At 41.2% G+C, this 14,413-nt stretch overlaps 3 protein-coding genes across 4 annotated transcripts; all 3 read right to left on the reverse strand.

The window, feature by feature from the left end:
- Positions 1-792: 792 nt before the first annotated feature.
- On the reverse strand, positions 793-7,910 carry LOC115116919 (serine/arginine repetitive matrix protein 2-like). The gene is made up of 11 exons (XM_065019096.1): positions 7,431-7,910; positions 7,153-7,278; positions 6,942-7,066; positions 5,322-6,726; positions 3,972-4,047; positions 3,808-3,851; positions 3,428-3,571; positions 3,177-3,307; positions 2,401-2,963; positions 1,521-1,642; positions 793-1,234 (listed from the first exon to the last, which is right to left on the reverse strand). Exons 1-11 carry the CDS (start codon positions 7,581-7,583, stop codon positions 1,202-1,204), a joined length of 2,922 nt encoding a protein of 973 aa, XP_064875168.1. The 5' UTR covers positions 7,584-7,910; the 3' UTR covers positions 793-1,201.
- Positions 7,911-7,953: 43 nt separating this feature from the next.
- LOC135572263 (uncharacterized) lies at positions 7,954-12,340 on the reverse strand. Of its 2 annotated transcripts, XM_065019956.1 has the most exons (6): positions 12,275-12,340; positions 10,742-11,751; positions 10,406-10,467; positions 10,120-10,158; positions 9,958-10,034; positions 7,954-8,061 (listed from the first exon to the last, which is right to left on the reverse strand). In XM_065019956.1, the coding sequence occupies exons 2-6, from the start codon at positions 11,096-11,098 to the stop codon at positions 7,970-7,972; spliced, it is 627 nt and encodes a 208-aa protein (XP_064876028.1). In that variant the 5' UTR covers positions 11,099-11,751; positions 12,275-12,340; the 3' UTR covers positions 7,954-7,969. The 2 variants fall into 2 exon arrangements, with proteins under 2 accessions (XP_064876028.1, XP_064876027.1); XM_065019955.1 differs by lacking the exon at positions 12,275-12,340 and having other exon boundaries at positions 10,742-12,268.
- Positions 12,341-12,402: 62 nt separating this feature from the next.
- On the reverse strand, positions 12,403-14,413 carry LOC135572264 (polyadenylate-binding protein-interacting protein 2-like). The gene is made up of 3 exons (XM_065019957.1): positions 14,292-14,413; positions 13,929-14,105; positions 12,403-13,181 (listed from the first exon to the last, which is right to left on the reverse strand). The coding sequence occupies exons 1-3, from the start codon at positions 14,325-14,327 to the stop codon at positions 13,125-13,127; spliced, it is 270 nt and encodes an 89-aa protein (XP_064876029.1). The 5' UTR covers positions 14,328-14,413; the 3' UTR covers positions 12,403-13,124.

A 14,413-nucleotide genomic window follows, 5' to 3' on the forward strand; every position in this document is an offset into this window, starting at 1 on the left:
TTTGTATGCGTCTCCGTGTGTGGACATCCTTCTGGTTGTGCGTGACATGCTGGTTGAAATGAGGTCAAACGGATTTAAGTTTGCGGCCCCAACGAGCACCATTTCTGGATGATAATTTTCTTGTTTGCTTATGGCCTTATACAGCTGGTTGAGTGCGGTCTTAGTGCCAGCATCGTTTTGTGGTGGAAAATAGACGGCTACAAATAATATCGAGTACTCTCTCGGTAGATAGTGTGGTCTACAGCTTATCATAAGGTACTCTACCTCAGGCAAGCAATACCTCGAGACTTCTTTAATATTAGACATCGCTCACCAGCTGCTAACAAATAGATGACTGACATGGTGCACTGTTTTGAAGCCACTATTGTAACAAAACATTTTGGAAGATATATAAATTCTGTTAAATGTCTACATTTGTTTTGCCATGTTTATTCTATTACAGACATCTTAATGCATACTTAAATTATGTGAGCTAAACATAATAAACATTTTCCTTTTAAGTATAATTTGTAGAAAGTACTAATGTTACTACAATATATATACATACATACACACCTATATAAAACATGTAATTTATTTGAAATACTGTAGAATTGCATTCATTCCTATGGAGGACTGCTCTTACTGAGGAGTGCCAATATGGCCGACCACTGGCTTCAAAGCCTTTCATTGGCCAATACATAGCGTCAGTCATCCAGGGATTATATACATCATTGGTTATAATCCTGAACCTAGAGCAAACTAGAAGGCGGTGATGTTATCTTGCTTGAAGAATGTTAAATTACAAAAATGCAATAATTAAGCATGTTTATTAACAATCCTTTAGAGAATGAAGTTCAATTTAACACAAATCTTGAAAACAAATTACATAGGAAAACCGAACAAACAATTCACGTTACAGAAAGTAGATCTGAGCTATTTTAACACAAACATAACAATATATATATGTAGGTAGGTGCTGAACATTTGTTCATATAAACCAATACAGATGAACGTAATCTGCAATCTCATTTATTGTTCTAGGATGAGTTTCACAAAGAGCCTCTCATGGATGAGGTAAACCTGTGCCGTTCTTCTTGAGTGCAATATAAAGAAACATCCAGATTCTCCACCCTCCTCCGGAAGTGTGCACATGTACACTTCCTGTCAAAATGGGCCTAAGACTGTCATCTGGTCAACTTCCTCCAGAGATGGACATCTTTTAGCTAGAGGCTGTGTCTTCACCTGAATGTTCCTGTGAGACAACAAATCATACAGTTCAGTAAACGTCCAGGTAAACATGTAACGTACACAGCAAATAACTGAACAGAAATGTTGGTAGAATAATGTAAAGAATAGATATCCGCGATCTATCCCCTACTTTTTCAAACCTGTGCACCTGTGACTTACATTATTTGGTAATAGGGTTACTATATAAAAGAGCAGTCGGACAACCTTTGTTTCTACACTTATGGTAAAGAAGCATAGACAACTCAAGTGAGTTGATTCTGATGAGATTCAACAGGATTCTGGTGCTTTACCATAAACTTCAGATAGTGACAGAGGCTGCTGCAGTGTTGGTTCCTTGCTTCGTCCTCATTGACATAGATGACTTGACACAGGTCGCAGAAGTAGCCAATGACAGGTTTAATGAATTCTCTTCCTGTAACAAACACATTAGAAAGCATAGTACTGTACTTCATAAAGACAATGCCTCTTTACTACGGTTCATTGCTGCACAACTTGGTAGTGTTTTCAAAGCAAACAAATTAAAACAGTTGTTTCAGTGATGAAGTCTAAAAAGGTACTTTTGTTATTTTTCTTGAAAGGAGACATGACAGTAGCCTTGGGTGCCAGTCTTATTGTACTCTCTTTGCCTACTCCTTATAGAATTGTCATGCCATGGAGTTGACAAGAGCACAAACAGATCTGAGACCAGGCTATAGAAAGAGGCAACAGACGTGAGACCAGGCTATAGAAAGAGACAACAGATGTGAGACCAGGCTATAGAAAGAGACAACAGATCTGAGACCAGGCTATAGAAAGAGACAACAGATCTGAGACCAGGCTATAGAAAGAGAACAGATCTGGGACCAGGCTATAGAAAGATACAACCGATCTGAGACCAGGCTATAGAAAGAGAACAGATCTGGGACCAGGCTATAGAAAGAGACAACCGATCTGAGACCAGGCTATAGAAAGAGAACAGATCTGGGACCAGGCTATAGAAAGAGAACAGATCTGGGACAAGGCTATAGAAAGAGACAACAGATCTGAGACCAGGCTATAGAAAGAGACAACCGATCTGGGACCAGGCTATAGAAAGAGAACAGATCTGAGACCAGGCTATAGAAAGAGAACAGATCTGAGACCAAGCTACCATGAGTGCAGTGAGGCTATGAATCACATCCAAACACTTACCCACTGGGTTGTTGGCCTGGAACGATGACTCCATACCAGTCTTTATGGAATCTGGTCTCGTTTCCACATTATCCTCCATCTTGGTTTCTGCATTATCCTCGTTGCTACAGGCCTGCTTCTCTTCCTCAGCAGCAGGGACAGGGGCATCCTTTTGGTCTTCACTGTTGGAGGATTGGTCAATATCCCCTTCAGACGCTCCTCTGTCCTCCTTGTCACAGTGTTGGGCTGGCTCGGAGCATACTTGTCGTGCCGTCTTCTCTTTTGTCTCCTCGTCCTTCTCTTTTGTCTCCTCGTCTTTTGTCTTCTCTTTTTGTCTCCTCGTCCTTCTCTTTTGTCTCCACGTCCCTCTCTTTTGTCTCCCCCTCTCTCCCTCTCTTTTTTGTCTCCTCGTCCTTCTCTTTTGTCTCCTCGTCCTTCTCTTTTGTCCTTCTCTTTTTGTCTTGTCGCCCTTAGCCGCTGACTTTGAGTGACTGCTGGTCCGTCCACTCCTTATCCTGCTACTGCTTCTAGTACTCATGTGATCCTTCTTCCGATCACTTTTAGAATCAGATTCAGGTTTCCACCTGACAAAATAAGATAATTCCTTTTAGTCCAGACTTATATAAAGTTTAGAAACGTTTACCTTAAGATAGATAGGCAGAAATCACTGCACGTAAAATATGATCAGACGGGGATATTTTCTATCAGAAGAGACAGAGAAACATCAATTATCAATGGCTCCCACACGGGATGGGACGGCGTGTGTTATACGTCTGTTTAGCAGAGCAGACACCAACCCTGTTGTTAGTCTTTTGTATTTCTGAGACCGCAGGATGATCAACCTCTGGCCGTATAATTTACAGCCATCATAACGCAGCTCTCTTAAAGCCTTTGTCGCATCAGAAGACCTCTCCATCTCAATGAAGCCCTGAGAGATTGATGAGAGAGGAGAGAGAGACCAGGGTTACTGAAACAACAAATGTGATCAGACTTGTAGTACATCATTAGGATCGACTCCATTTTAGATGTCCTTCTGTGAGGAACATACCTCTTCACCATTGCGAAGGAGGAAATAGCGATGCACTCTCCCGAAGCCTTTAACAATCTTCAGGAAGTCATTATCTGTATAGAAGCCTCTGGGAAGGTTTTTGACGTAGATCACTCTACCAGGTGTCTGATCACGTCCTGAGGGCTGAAATAAATATATATTTTACAGGTGTGGTTGTAACAATCTTATTGACAATAGTTAACTAAAGCTGCATTGAACCCCTCAACCCAGATCGTATATATGGTGTTAGACTGATATATTGCTTAAAACCAATCTTCCCCAGTTAGAAGATTGAATGAACAATTCTAAACAGATGACCAGTACTGACTCACAGAACATATCAGAAACAATAATGAACAAAGATATATACATTTGCTCACTTTGCTCTTGGATCTGCTCTTGATCTCATCTGTTGACTGGTTATCTGCAATGTAAGATAAACATACAATCAATGACCTTCATAACAATGTTACTATTTCTCTAAAAATGCTGAAGTTTGAATGGAATCTATGGTCGAGTTGCTAGGTGTTGAGTAATAAGTCACCTTGGTTATCAACCGAGGAATCGTCCTCTAGCTCATCCAACGTAATAAGATTCTCAAGGTCCTCTGGGAAATCAGGCTGAGGGGAACAAAACATCAAAACATAACATTTAGGATTTACTGAAACACACAACACGTATTAAACATGGCACCTTGTATTTTACACTTTTGGAACTAGATGAACTACATGTTAAAGACCTGACAGATTATGTATAGATGAACTACATGTTAAAGACCTGACAGATTATGTATAGATAAACTACATGTTAAAGACCTGACAGATTATGTATAGATAAACTACATGTTAAAGACCTGACAGATTATGTATAGATAAACTACATGTTAAAGACCTGACAGATTATGTATAGATAAACTACATGTTAAAGACCTGACAGATTATGTATAGATAAACTACATGTTAAAGACCTGACAGATTATGTATAGATAAACTACATGTTAAAGACCTGACAGATTATGTATAGATAAACTACATGTTAAAGACCTGACAGATTATGTATAGATGAACTACATGTTAAAGACCTGACAGATTATGTATAGATAAACTACATGTTAAAGACCTGACAGATTATGTATAGATGAACTACATGTTAAAGACCTGACATATTATGTATAGATGAACTACATGTTAAAGACCTGACAGATTATGTATAGATAAACTACATGTTAAAGACCTGACAGATTATGTATAGATGAACTACATGTTAAAGACCTGACAGATTATGTATAGATGAACTACATGTTAAAGACCTGACAGATTATGTATAGATAAACTACATGTTAAAGACCTGACAGATTATGTATAGATGAACTACATGTTAAAGACCTGACAGATTATGTATAGATGAACTACATGTTAAAGACCTGACAGATTATGTATAGATGAACTACATGTTAAAGACCTGACAGATTATGTATAGATGAACTACATGTTAAAGACCTGACAGATTATGTATAGATGAACTACATGTTAAAGACCTGACAGATTATGTATAGATAAACTACATGTTAAAGACCTGACAGATTATGTATAGATAAACTACATGTTAAAGACCTGACAGATTATGTATAGATGAACTACATGTTAAAGACCTGACAGATTATGTATAGATAAACTACATGTTAAAGACCTGACAGATTATGTATAGATGAACTACATGTTAAAGACCTGACAGATTATGTATAGATGAACTACATGTTAAAGACCTGACAGATTATGTATAGATGAACTACATGTTAAAGACCTGACAGATTATGTATAGATGAACTACATGTTAAAGACCTGACAGATTATGTATAGATGAACTACATGTTAAAGACCGGCATATACATTACCTCATCATCAACGTATGAAATATCTCCTTTCTGGTCTTCACCATCCATCTCTTTCCCCTGTTCTGACCCGGTCGCTGAGAGCTCTTTCCCCTGTTCTGACCCGGTCGCTGAGAGCTCTTTCCCTGTTCTGACCCGGTCGCTGAGAGCTCTTTCCCTTGTTCTGACCCGGTAGCTGAGAGCTCTTTCCCTTGTTCTGACCCGGTAGCTGAGAGCTCTTTCCCCTGTTCTGACCCGGTAGCTGAGAGCTCTTTCCCCTGTTCGCTGAGAGCTCTTTCCCCTGTTCTGACCCGGTCGCTGAGAGCTCTTTCCCTTGTTCTGACCCGGTAGCTGAGAGCTCTTTCCCCTGTTCTGACCCGGTAGCTGAGAGCTCTTTCCCTGTTCTGACCCGGTAGCTGAGAGCTCTTTCCCCTGTTCTGACCCGGTCGCTGAGAGCTCTTTCCCTGTTCTGACCCGGTCGCTGAGAGCTCTTTCCCCTGTTCTGACCCGGTAGCTGAGAGCTCTTTCCCTGTTCTGACCCGGTAGCTGAGAGCTCTTTCCCCTGTTCTGACACGGTAGCTGAGAGCTCTTTCCCCTGTTCTGACACGGTCGCTGAGAGCTCTTTCCCCTGTTCTGACCCGGTCGCTGAGAGCTCTTTCCCTGTTCTGACCCGGTGCTGAGAGCTCTTTCCCTGTTCTGACACGGTCGCTGAGAGCTCTTTCCCTGTTCTGACCCGGTAGCTGAGAGCTCTTCTGTACGAGCATCATCTACAGTCCCAGAAGTTGCTTTCTGCCTGGGCTCACATAGGTCTTTAAACTCCTGGATCAAGTCCTCAGCACCCTCCTGCAGTTCCTCTCCCTTCTCTCCCTCCCCCACCTCTCCCTCCTCTCCCATGTCAGAGTTCTCCTCCCCATCCTCCCCATACACGGCCATCCCCTCGATGTCACTGTCCATATCACAGGCCTCCATGGCTCCATCCTCCTGGCTGTCGTGGGTCGCAGTTTCTTGCTTGCTCTGGTCAATCGTGTCGACAGCCTTTTTGGACTTCTCCATCACAGTGGAGGACTTGGATGGGGTCTTATTCTTGGTGGGAGGTTGTGAGCGAGTGGATGAGGAAATGGGGGATACCTTCTCACTGGACACCCACTCTTTAGTATGGGAGCGAAGGCTTCTGGGGGACCGACTGGAGCTCTGTTTGCTGGGGGACTTTAGCCTGTTTTTACCCCCACAGTTTGATTTCACCCGTTCTTTGTGACGGTCGCTATCCCTCTCTCTACTCCTCCTCCTCTTTGAGGAGATTGGGGAAACTCTCCTGGGGCTGAGGGACCGCCTTCTGGGGCTTGGGGTTCTCTTTCTCTTAGATCTGTCTTCAGACTTCCTGCTCCTGTCTGAAGACTTCCTGTCTGAAGACTTCCTCTCAGACATGGTCCTGCATGATGTGATGAAAAAAAAAGAAGGTTTACAGACAACACTTTTATTTCCATGTTTTCTGGCTTTTAAAGAGTCTAAATGAACTATTTCTCCTTTAATACAGTGGTTATAACAGTGACACTGTTCTGACGGTCTGAACTCAGAAGCCATAATCAATGCATGTTCGCATGCAAAACAAAAGGTAATGGCACAACAGGGGACGCATCAACTTACCGAAGTGTATTATACTCTGATGAGAAGGCCACTTTAATATGTATCTCATCTATTTTCAGGTGTTTGGATGTATGGTGTCCAACCAGCGTCTGTGCATCCAGTGCATTAGTCATTTCCACAAATGCCTAAGAGGACAGAATACACTGTAAGCAAATTGTAGTATACTATAACAAAGACCCCCCCCAAAAAAAGTTCAAATGCTGTATAATACCTGCGTAGGTAAGAATAGAGAGTGCTCCACAGGTCCAAATCCTTCAGCGACGGCCAGTAACTCTCTCTTCCACGCGGCAGACTCTTTACCAGGAGGCACCGGGGAAAAACTCAACACCCGGGAACTCTATACGGACGTAAATTGATTTATTTAACTCAATGAATAATACTGTGTGTGTGTGTGTGTGTGTGTGTGTGTTGTTTTAGGAAAAATCCTCAATTACCCTTTCAAACAAATGTAAACAAAAAATGGTGTCAATTCATCTTGTAAAAATGTACCTGTAGGAAATTCAATGTTGACGAGACAGAGAAGGTGACTTGTCCTCCTTTCACCATCACTGGGTTACTGAGGTAGTATGTCACAATATCGGCGGCCTGGTCAGTTGAGCCCAACTCCACAAACGCCTGAAGATGCAGCGTTACAAGAACCATAAAAACATTATTACTAGAATGGATATCCCTATTGTAGTCAATGAGGCCATGATGGGTGGTCGATTCTACTTCTATACTTACAACATGATGACGATAAGATTTTCTCAATTATTATTCAGTCACTGCAAGACTTTTGACCCATTTCAGAGGAATTGAAAACACATATATTAGGTATTTTAATAGATGGCAGGATGAATAAAGCTACTAGTCTTACCAAAGCGGGAACATGATGACTTTCACAACTTCCCCAAACGGATTAATCAGGTCCCTCAAACCATCTTCGTTGAGACACCGAGCGGTAAATTTGGCACAAACCACTTTGCCACTCCCTGGAAAATGAAGGCAAGTAAACAGACAATGTGAAAACTTTTAAAAAAGGGGGAAACCTAGATAGTAATAAACCAGAAGAACAACAATACCTTTGTAACCTTTGTCTTAGTGTCTACGTTTTTTCTAGAGCCGCTACTTGACGGTTTACCTACAGGACAATATAAAAGGTAAGTTACGGGCACGTTAATATGTTACATGAATCAATCAGACATATACGGGCAAAGCAAATGGTCCTGTGTGGCTCAGTTTGTAGAGCACGATGCTACCAACACCAGAGTTGTGGGGCGGTAACCTAGCGGTTAGAGCGTTGGACTACTAACCGAAAGGTTGCAAGATCGAATCCCTGAGCTGACAAGGTAAAAATCTGTCGTTCTGCCCCTGAACAAGGCAGTTAACCCACTGTTCCTCGGCCTTCATTGAAAATAAGAATTTGTTCTTAACTGACTTGCCTCGTTAAATTTAAAAAAATATCTCAAATTCGAAATGCTTGATAAAAGTGTCTGATAAAATGGAATATACAGGAAGTATTCACACCCCTTGGCTTATGCCACATTGTTGTGTTTCAGCCTGAATATAAAATGGATTAAATTGAGATAATTCCACTTTCACATTATGGGTTATGTTCTGAGAAATGTTAACAAATTAATGAAAAGCTGAAATGCCAATATGTATTCAACCACTTTGTTATGGCAAGCCTAAATAAGTTCACGATTAAAAATGTATTTTATAAGTCACAAGTTGCAAGGACTCATTCTGTGTCCAATAGTAGCGTTTAATATAATTTTTGAATGACTACCTCATCTCTGTACCCCACACATACATCTGTAAGGTCCCTCAGTCGAGCAGTGAATTTCAAACACAGATTCAACCGCAAAGACCAGGGAGGTTTTCCAATGCCTCACAAAGAAGGACACGTATTGGTAGATGGGTAAATATAAAATAAAGCAGACATTGAATATCGCTTTGAGCATGGAGAAGTTATTAATTACACTTTGGATGGTGTATCCATCAATACACCCAGTCACTACAAAGATACACGTGTCCTTCCTAACTCAGTTTCCGTAGAGGAAGGAAACCACTCAGGGATTTCACCATGAGGAGAATGGTAACTTTAAAACAGTTACAGAGTTTAATGGCTGTGATTGGAGAAAACTGAGGATCAACAACTTTGTAGTTAAGCCACAATACTAAAGGGAATACCTAGTCAGTTGTACAACTGAATGCCATCAACTGAAATGCATCTTCCGCATTTAACCCAACCCCTCTAAAACTGCTATAAAAGTGGCCAAAAAAATAACTTTATGTCCTGAATACAAAGCATTATGTTTGGGGCATCTCCAACACAACACCTCACTGAGTAACACTCTTAATATTTTCAAGCATGGTGGTGGCTGCATCATGTTATGGGTATGTTCGTCATCGACAAGTACTAGGGAGTTTTTTAGGATAAAAAGAAACAGAATAGAGCAAAGCGCAGGCAAAATCCTAGAGGAAAACCTGGTTCACCTTTCAGAAGACAATAACCTACAACTCAAGGCCAAATATACACTGGAGTTGCTTACCAAGATGACATTGAATGTTCCTGAGTGGCCTAGTTATAGTTTACTTAAATCAGCTTGAAAATCTATGGCAAAACTTAAATGGCTGTTTTGCAATGATCAACAACCAACTTGACAGAGAATGAAGCATTTAAAATAATAATAATGTGCAAATAGTGTACAATTCAGGTGTGCAAAGCTCCTCGAGACTTACCCAGAAAGACTCACAGCTGTAATCACTGCCAAATGTGATTCTGACATGCATTGACTCAGGGGTGTGAATACTTATGCATTTCATTTTCAATACATTTGCAACAATTTCAAAAAACATGTTTTTACTTCGTCACTATGGGGTACTGTGTGTAGATGGGCGAGAGAGAACAAAATATATTTAATCCATTTTGAATTCAGGCTGTAACACAACAAAATGTTGAATAAGTCAAGGGGTGTGAATACTTTCTGAAGGCACTGTATTATGTATAGGCAAGCTAATGCAGTTAGTTTACCTAAGTAGTTAATAGACCTATGGGAAGGTCCAGCAGTCTTCTCTTCAACCCTTGGTCTGTCTGTGTGGTCGCCACCACTAAAGGGATTGAAAGGCCTGTAGTTAGGATCTATTCTACATTAATACCAAGCCCACACACACACACAGAGAGATATGCTCTTACCTTCTGGCGGTCTGCATCTGGCAATCCCATTCAGGATACCTAAAAACATAGGTCCAAGACGAAGAGAGAGAATGATTTTTTAAAAATTATTTTTAAAAAAGCTGGACAACTTAGGAACTTAATCGATTTAAGCTAGGCCTATTACAATATCAATAATGACAGTAAGAGTTTGAAACGTCATCAAATGTATTGGTCACATACACATATTTAGCAGATATAGCAAAATGCTTGTGTCATGCTGTTGAGTGGAGAACTGGAAAAACACATTGAGTATGTGATTACTCACATTTGAAGAAGTGTGAGCTGTCCGTCTGCATGTTGAGTTCCATTGACGTGTGTGAACCAGTACTGCAACAACAACAAAAAGTCGCTCTGGATAAGAGCGTCTGCTAAATGACTTAAATGTAAATGTAAAAAGGACAACAACAAAAAATCTCACTGATTGTTCATATTTAAGATAATGCATAGGCTGTCTTCTAACATACGTAGCAGTAACTGTATATTATTAGTGGCACAAATAGGCTTAAGATTCATACACTTTTGACCCTTTCACACACACATGAACCTACCTGAGACCCAGATAATGCAGATTCAACAGAAATAAGAGGAGTAAGCTACTTACCTTTTCAGAGAGCACAGTAATATCGCAGAGAGAGCACGAATAAGGAAACGTTTGGGGGATTTCTCCGTGGAAGTCAAGAGCAGCCTTCTTGGTGGGAGTTTTGCCAGAGGTGGCCATCTTGATTGTGACAACTGGGACATCTTTGTCTGGGCGTGGTCTGTAGTCTGTAGCTGGTGGGTACCTGTAATCTACTGCTGGTTGGGATGAGTTGGGGGGTTTCCAGGTGTTGCTGCTTCCTCCTTGGGCCGTGTTGTAAGTGGACCTAGGAGTTTGGTAACTTCTGGGAGTTTCTTTACCATAGTGGTAGTCCACAACTCGGACAGGCACAGGTTCTAGGCGAGGAAGTGTGTACTGCATCGGGTTGCCATGACGATCTAGTTGCCAGGGCTCAGCCTGTTCTGTGGGAAGGAGTTGGGAAGGGGGAAGAGCGGGGTGGGGGTAGTCTAATTGCTGAGAACGACTCTGGTCACGCTGCTCCCACGCACGGCCTGGAGGAAGGGTAGCAGTGGGGGGGCGAGATGTGGCAGCAGGGGGGGTAAGAGGTCATAGCTGGATATGGTGGCTGCTGTGTCGCCCTCTTCTTTCTGATCTCCAGGAGCAGACGTGGTAGGTTCTCCACAGTGATGAGCTCCTCAGGCATCTCGGCTAGTAGAGACAAGTCTTTGGGCTCAAGCCCACAGCTGCTCAGGAGGGTCAGAGTTTGGTCTGACCGGCTTAGAGAGGAAGAGTAAGGGTCTGACCGGCTTAGGGAGGAGTAAGGGTCTGACTGGCTTAGTGAGAAGGAGTAAGGGGACTCGGTGGCAGCGGAGGCTCTGGATGAGGAGGATGGGTAGGATGGTATTGTGGAATGAGACGGAGCCTCCTGGGACGATCTGTAAACATTGTGACTGTGGTCTCCAGGGTGCAGGTGATCTGGAGAGTCGAAAGCGCTGGCTCTTAGATCTTTAGCTGGTGGTGGTCGTCTGTAGGAGTAGTTGTGAGACATGCTGGAACGTAAACGTATCAAATCTCTGTAGAGAAAGTTGCCAGTGAAGAGATGAGGGATCAAAGAAGCAATCTAGGGGAATATGGATTTAATATCAGGAAACTTGGGGGCGGGACCTATCTTGACTTTAGCTGATTCCTTGTAGGTGTGACATGCTGGCGATAACCAGCAGGCCTAGCCCGAACCGTCATGCAGATCTAGCTAACGTCACTGGCAAATGCTGGCTGAACGTTAGTTAGTTCTGACATGGAGCCAAACCATAGGCCTGAAAGGGTTGCTCATGCAAGTGATAAAAATTACATAGATAGATATGGTAGACCATCGAAATACCAAAAAGTTATAAATAGCATAAATTTACAAAAACGAAACTGACACTGGCTGAACTAGCAAAGCTAACGTTGACGTAAGCAAGCTAACTTCCTCTCGCGTTAGCTCGATAACTAGCCATCAAACAAACCAGCAATTTTTTGAAAGATGAAAATAATTAGTGAATAGATATAAAGACTTGACATAAATATCGGTATGCAACTTTGGTCATTGTGTCTTACCGTAACCTGTAGCTAGCGCGCTTCACAGGCGTCTAAACCGGAACCGGAAGTGAAAGGTAAACTACAATATTTTTGTACAAAGTCGATTGCGGTTTGTTTACTATATGAAAACAGGGTATTCAAGAGTATACATTTATGAGGCAGCCATGTTTATTTTTTTTTGTGAAATCACAAATATAGAGTCCATCAATATTTATTTTCAAATACTTTAAGAAAAAAATATATCTGTTTTTTTGTTGTATGTTTGTGCAATACTTTTGGTACATTTTTATACAGCAGTTTTCCATTTTATGTGCATTTAAAAAAAAATCTAAAGTCAACATCTGCATGGCAGTAGGATATCAAGCACCTGAACGATAATGGCAGGAAGTAGAGGAGCAATGAAAATAAAAGACTCCTTAACAGCTTCCACCCACAAGCCATAAGACTGCTGAACAATAAATCAAATGGCCACACGGACTATTTAGAATCTGCATTTCAATAAAAGGAATTCATAATGCAAACCAAGATCTAATGAAAAATGTATTTTGATTTTTAAATGAACCACTAATTTTGATTGAACAGAAAATTATTATTTGATGGGGCAGGTATGTTAGAACTACATAGGCCTATATTATTCAAAAAGGAAATAAAAGTAAATGGTCTTCTGGCTCCTACCCTGTTTTTACATTCAGAAGAGTTACAAAAAACATATGATTTATATACACAACATTATTCAAAACGTTAAACATGCAGGGCTAGCTGGAAAACTTTGGCAACACATTAAGTGCAACAGATTAACAAAACTCAAACAGATCTTCCTACGCTGGCTTCAGTGTGGACAGATGACTTCTTCATCAGAGGACTAGTCTCAGTGCTTCAATCCTGGTACGAATTCTTGTGCTTCAGGGTTCAAATTGCTGTTAATCTAAAGAGAAAAAAACACGAGGGAAAATGTAATCCAAGTTTACAGAGATTATTCAATCCAAACAAATGGAGACGCCATCTTGACAAATATCATACTTTATACTTATGCTAAAATGTTTATTCTATTCTACTGAGCCATTTACTTTCTGTTCGTATTCTTATTTCTTATTGTTGGTGCATTGTCGACAAGGAACCTGCAAGTAAGCATTTCATTGGACGGTGTATCGCTTGTGTATCCCGTACATACGACTAATAAAACTTGAAACTAGAACAAGATAGCACATATATATATCTGGGACCTAGGCTAGCCTCAGTCTGTATCACATCCGGCCGTGATTGGGAGTCCCATAGGGCGGCCACAATTGGCCCAGTGTCATCCGGGTTTGGCCGGGATAGGCCGTCATTGTAAATAAGAATTTGTTCTTAACTGACTTGCCTAGTTAAATAAAGGTTAAAAAAATATATATATATTTTAATTTTTTTAAATATATATTTTTTTAAAGCCTCAGAAACACAGGCTTTTCACCAGTTGATGAGAACAGATTTGGAAGGATGGCCACACGAGACTAGCCTGGCGAGCCGATTGATCCTGCACGCTTACATGAATGGTTCCCTACACGCAGTGGTAATCAGTCTGGTATTTATGAGGCTAACGCGAAACTAGGACTAGGCCAACTAAAAATGGCTACTTTCCACAGACTTAACTTTCATAAAACCTGGACAAACAAAACCACTCTGAAACATTTACCGCCAGGCTGTCTACGATGCCTGTGTCACTGAGGACCAGTAGGTTTAGTTGGTCCTGGAGCTGACCGAGGGTTGGAGGGAGATCTCTGGCTGGGATGAACCATTCGTTCTCCTCTTCCTCTAACATCTCCTGGAAACACTGCTCAATGAACTCCTCCTCCCACAGCTCCTCCTCAATCTGGGGGAAAAGCATTAAAAATACTTTATAGACACCCAACTCTTCGTAACACTATAAATTAAATAAATAAAGATACATTAGCATTACAAAAATAGGTATTTATTTGTGTGTGGTGTAGGCATGAAAAATGACATCAACTAGCTACCTAATCTAGTACCTGATCAATAGGGAGAATAAGTAGAGTACCTGTCTGTTGAATTCCTCCTCGTTCTCCATCCACATGTATTCAACAAAGGGATTGTCATCATTGATGAACTGTCCAGCTTGAGTGTTTGTTGCAGCGCGTTCCAGTCGCTAGCTGCAGCAAA

This window comes from Oncorhynchus nerka, linkage group LG6 (genome assembly GCF_034236695.1).
Source record: "Oncorhynchus nerka isolate Pitt River linkage group LG6, Oner_Uvic_2.0, whole genome shotgun sequence".
Classification (NCBI taxonomy): domain Eukaryota; kingdom Metazoa; phylum Chordata; class Actinopteri; order Salmoniformes; family Salmonidae; genus Oncorhynchus; species Oncorhynchus nerka.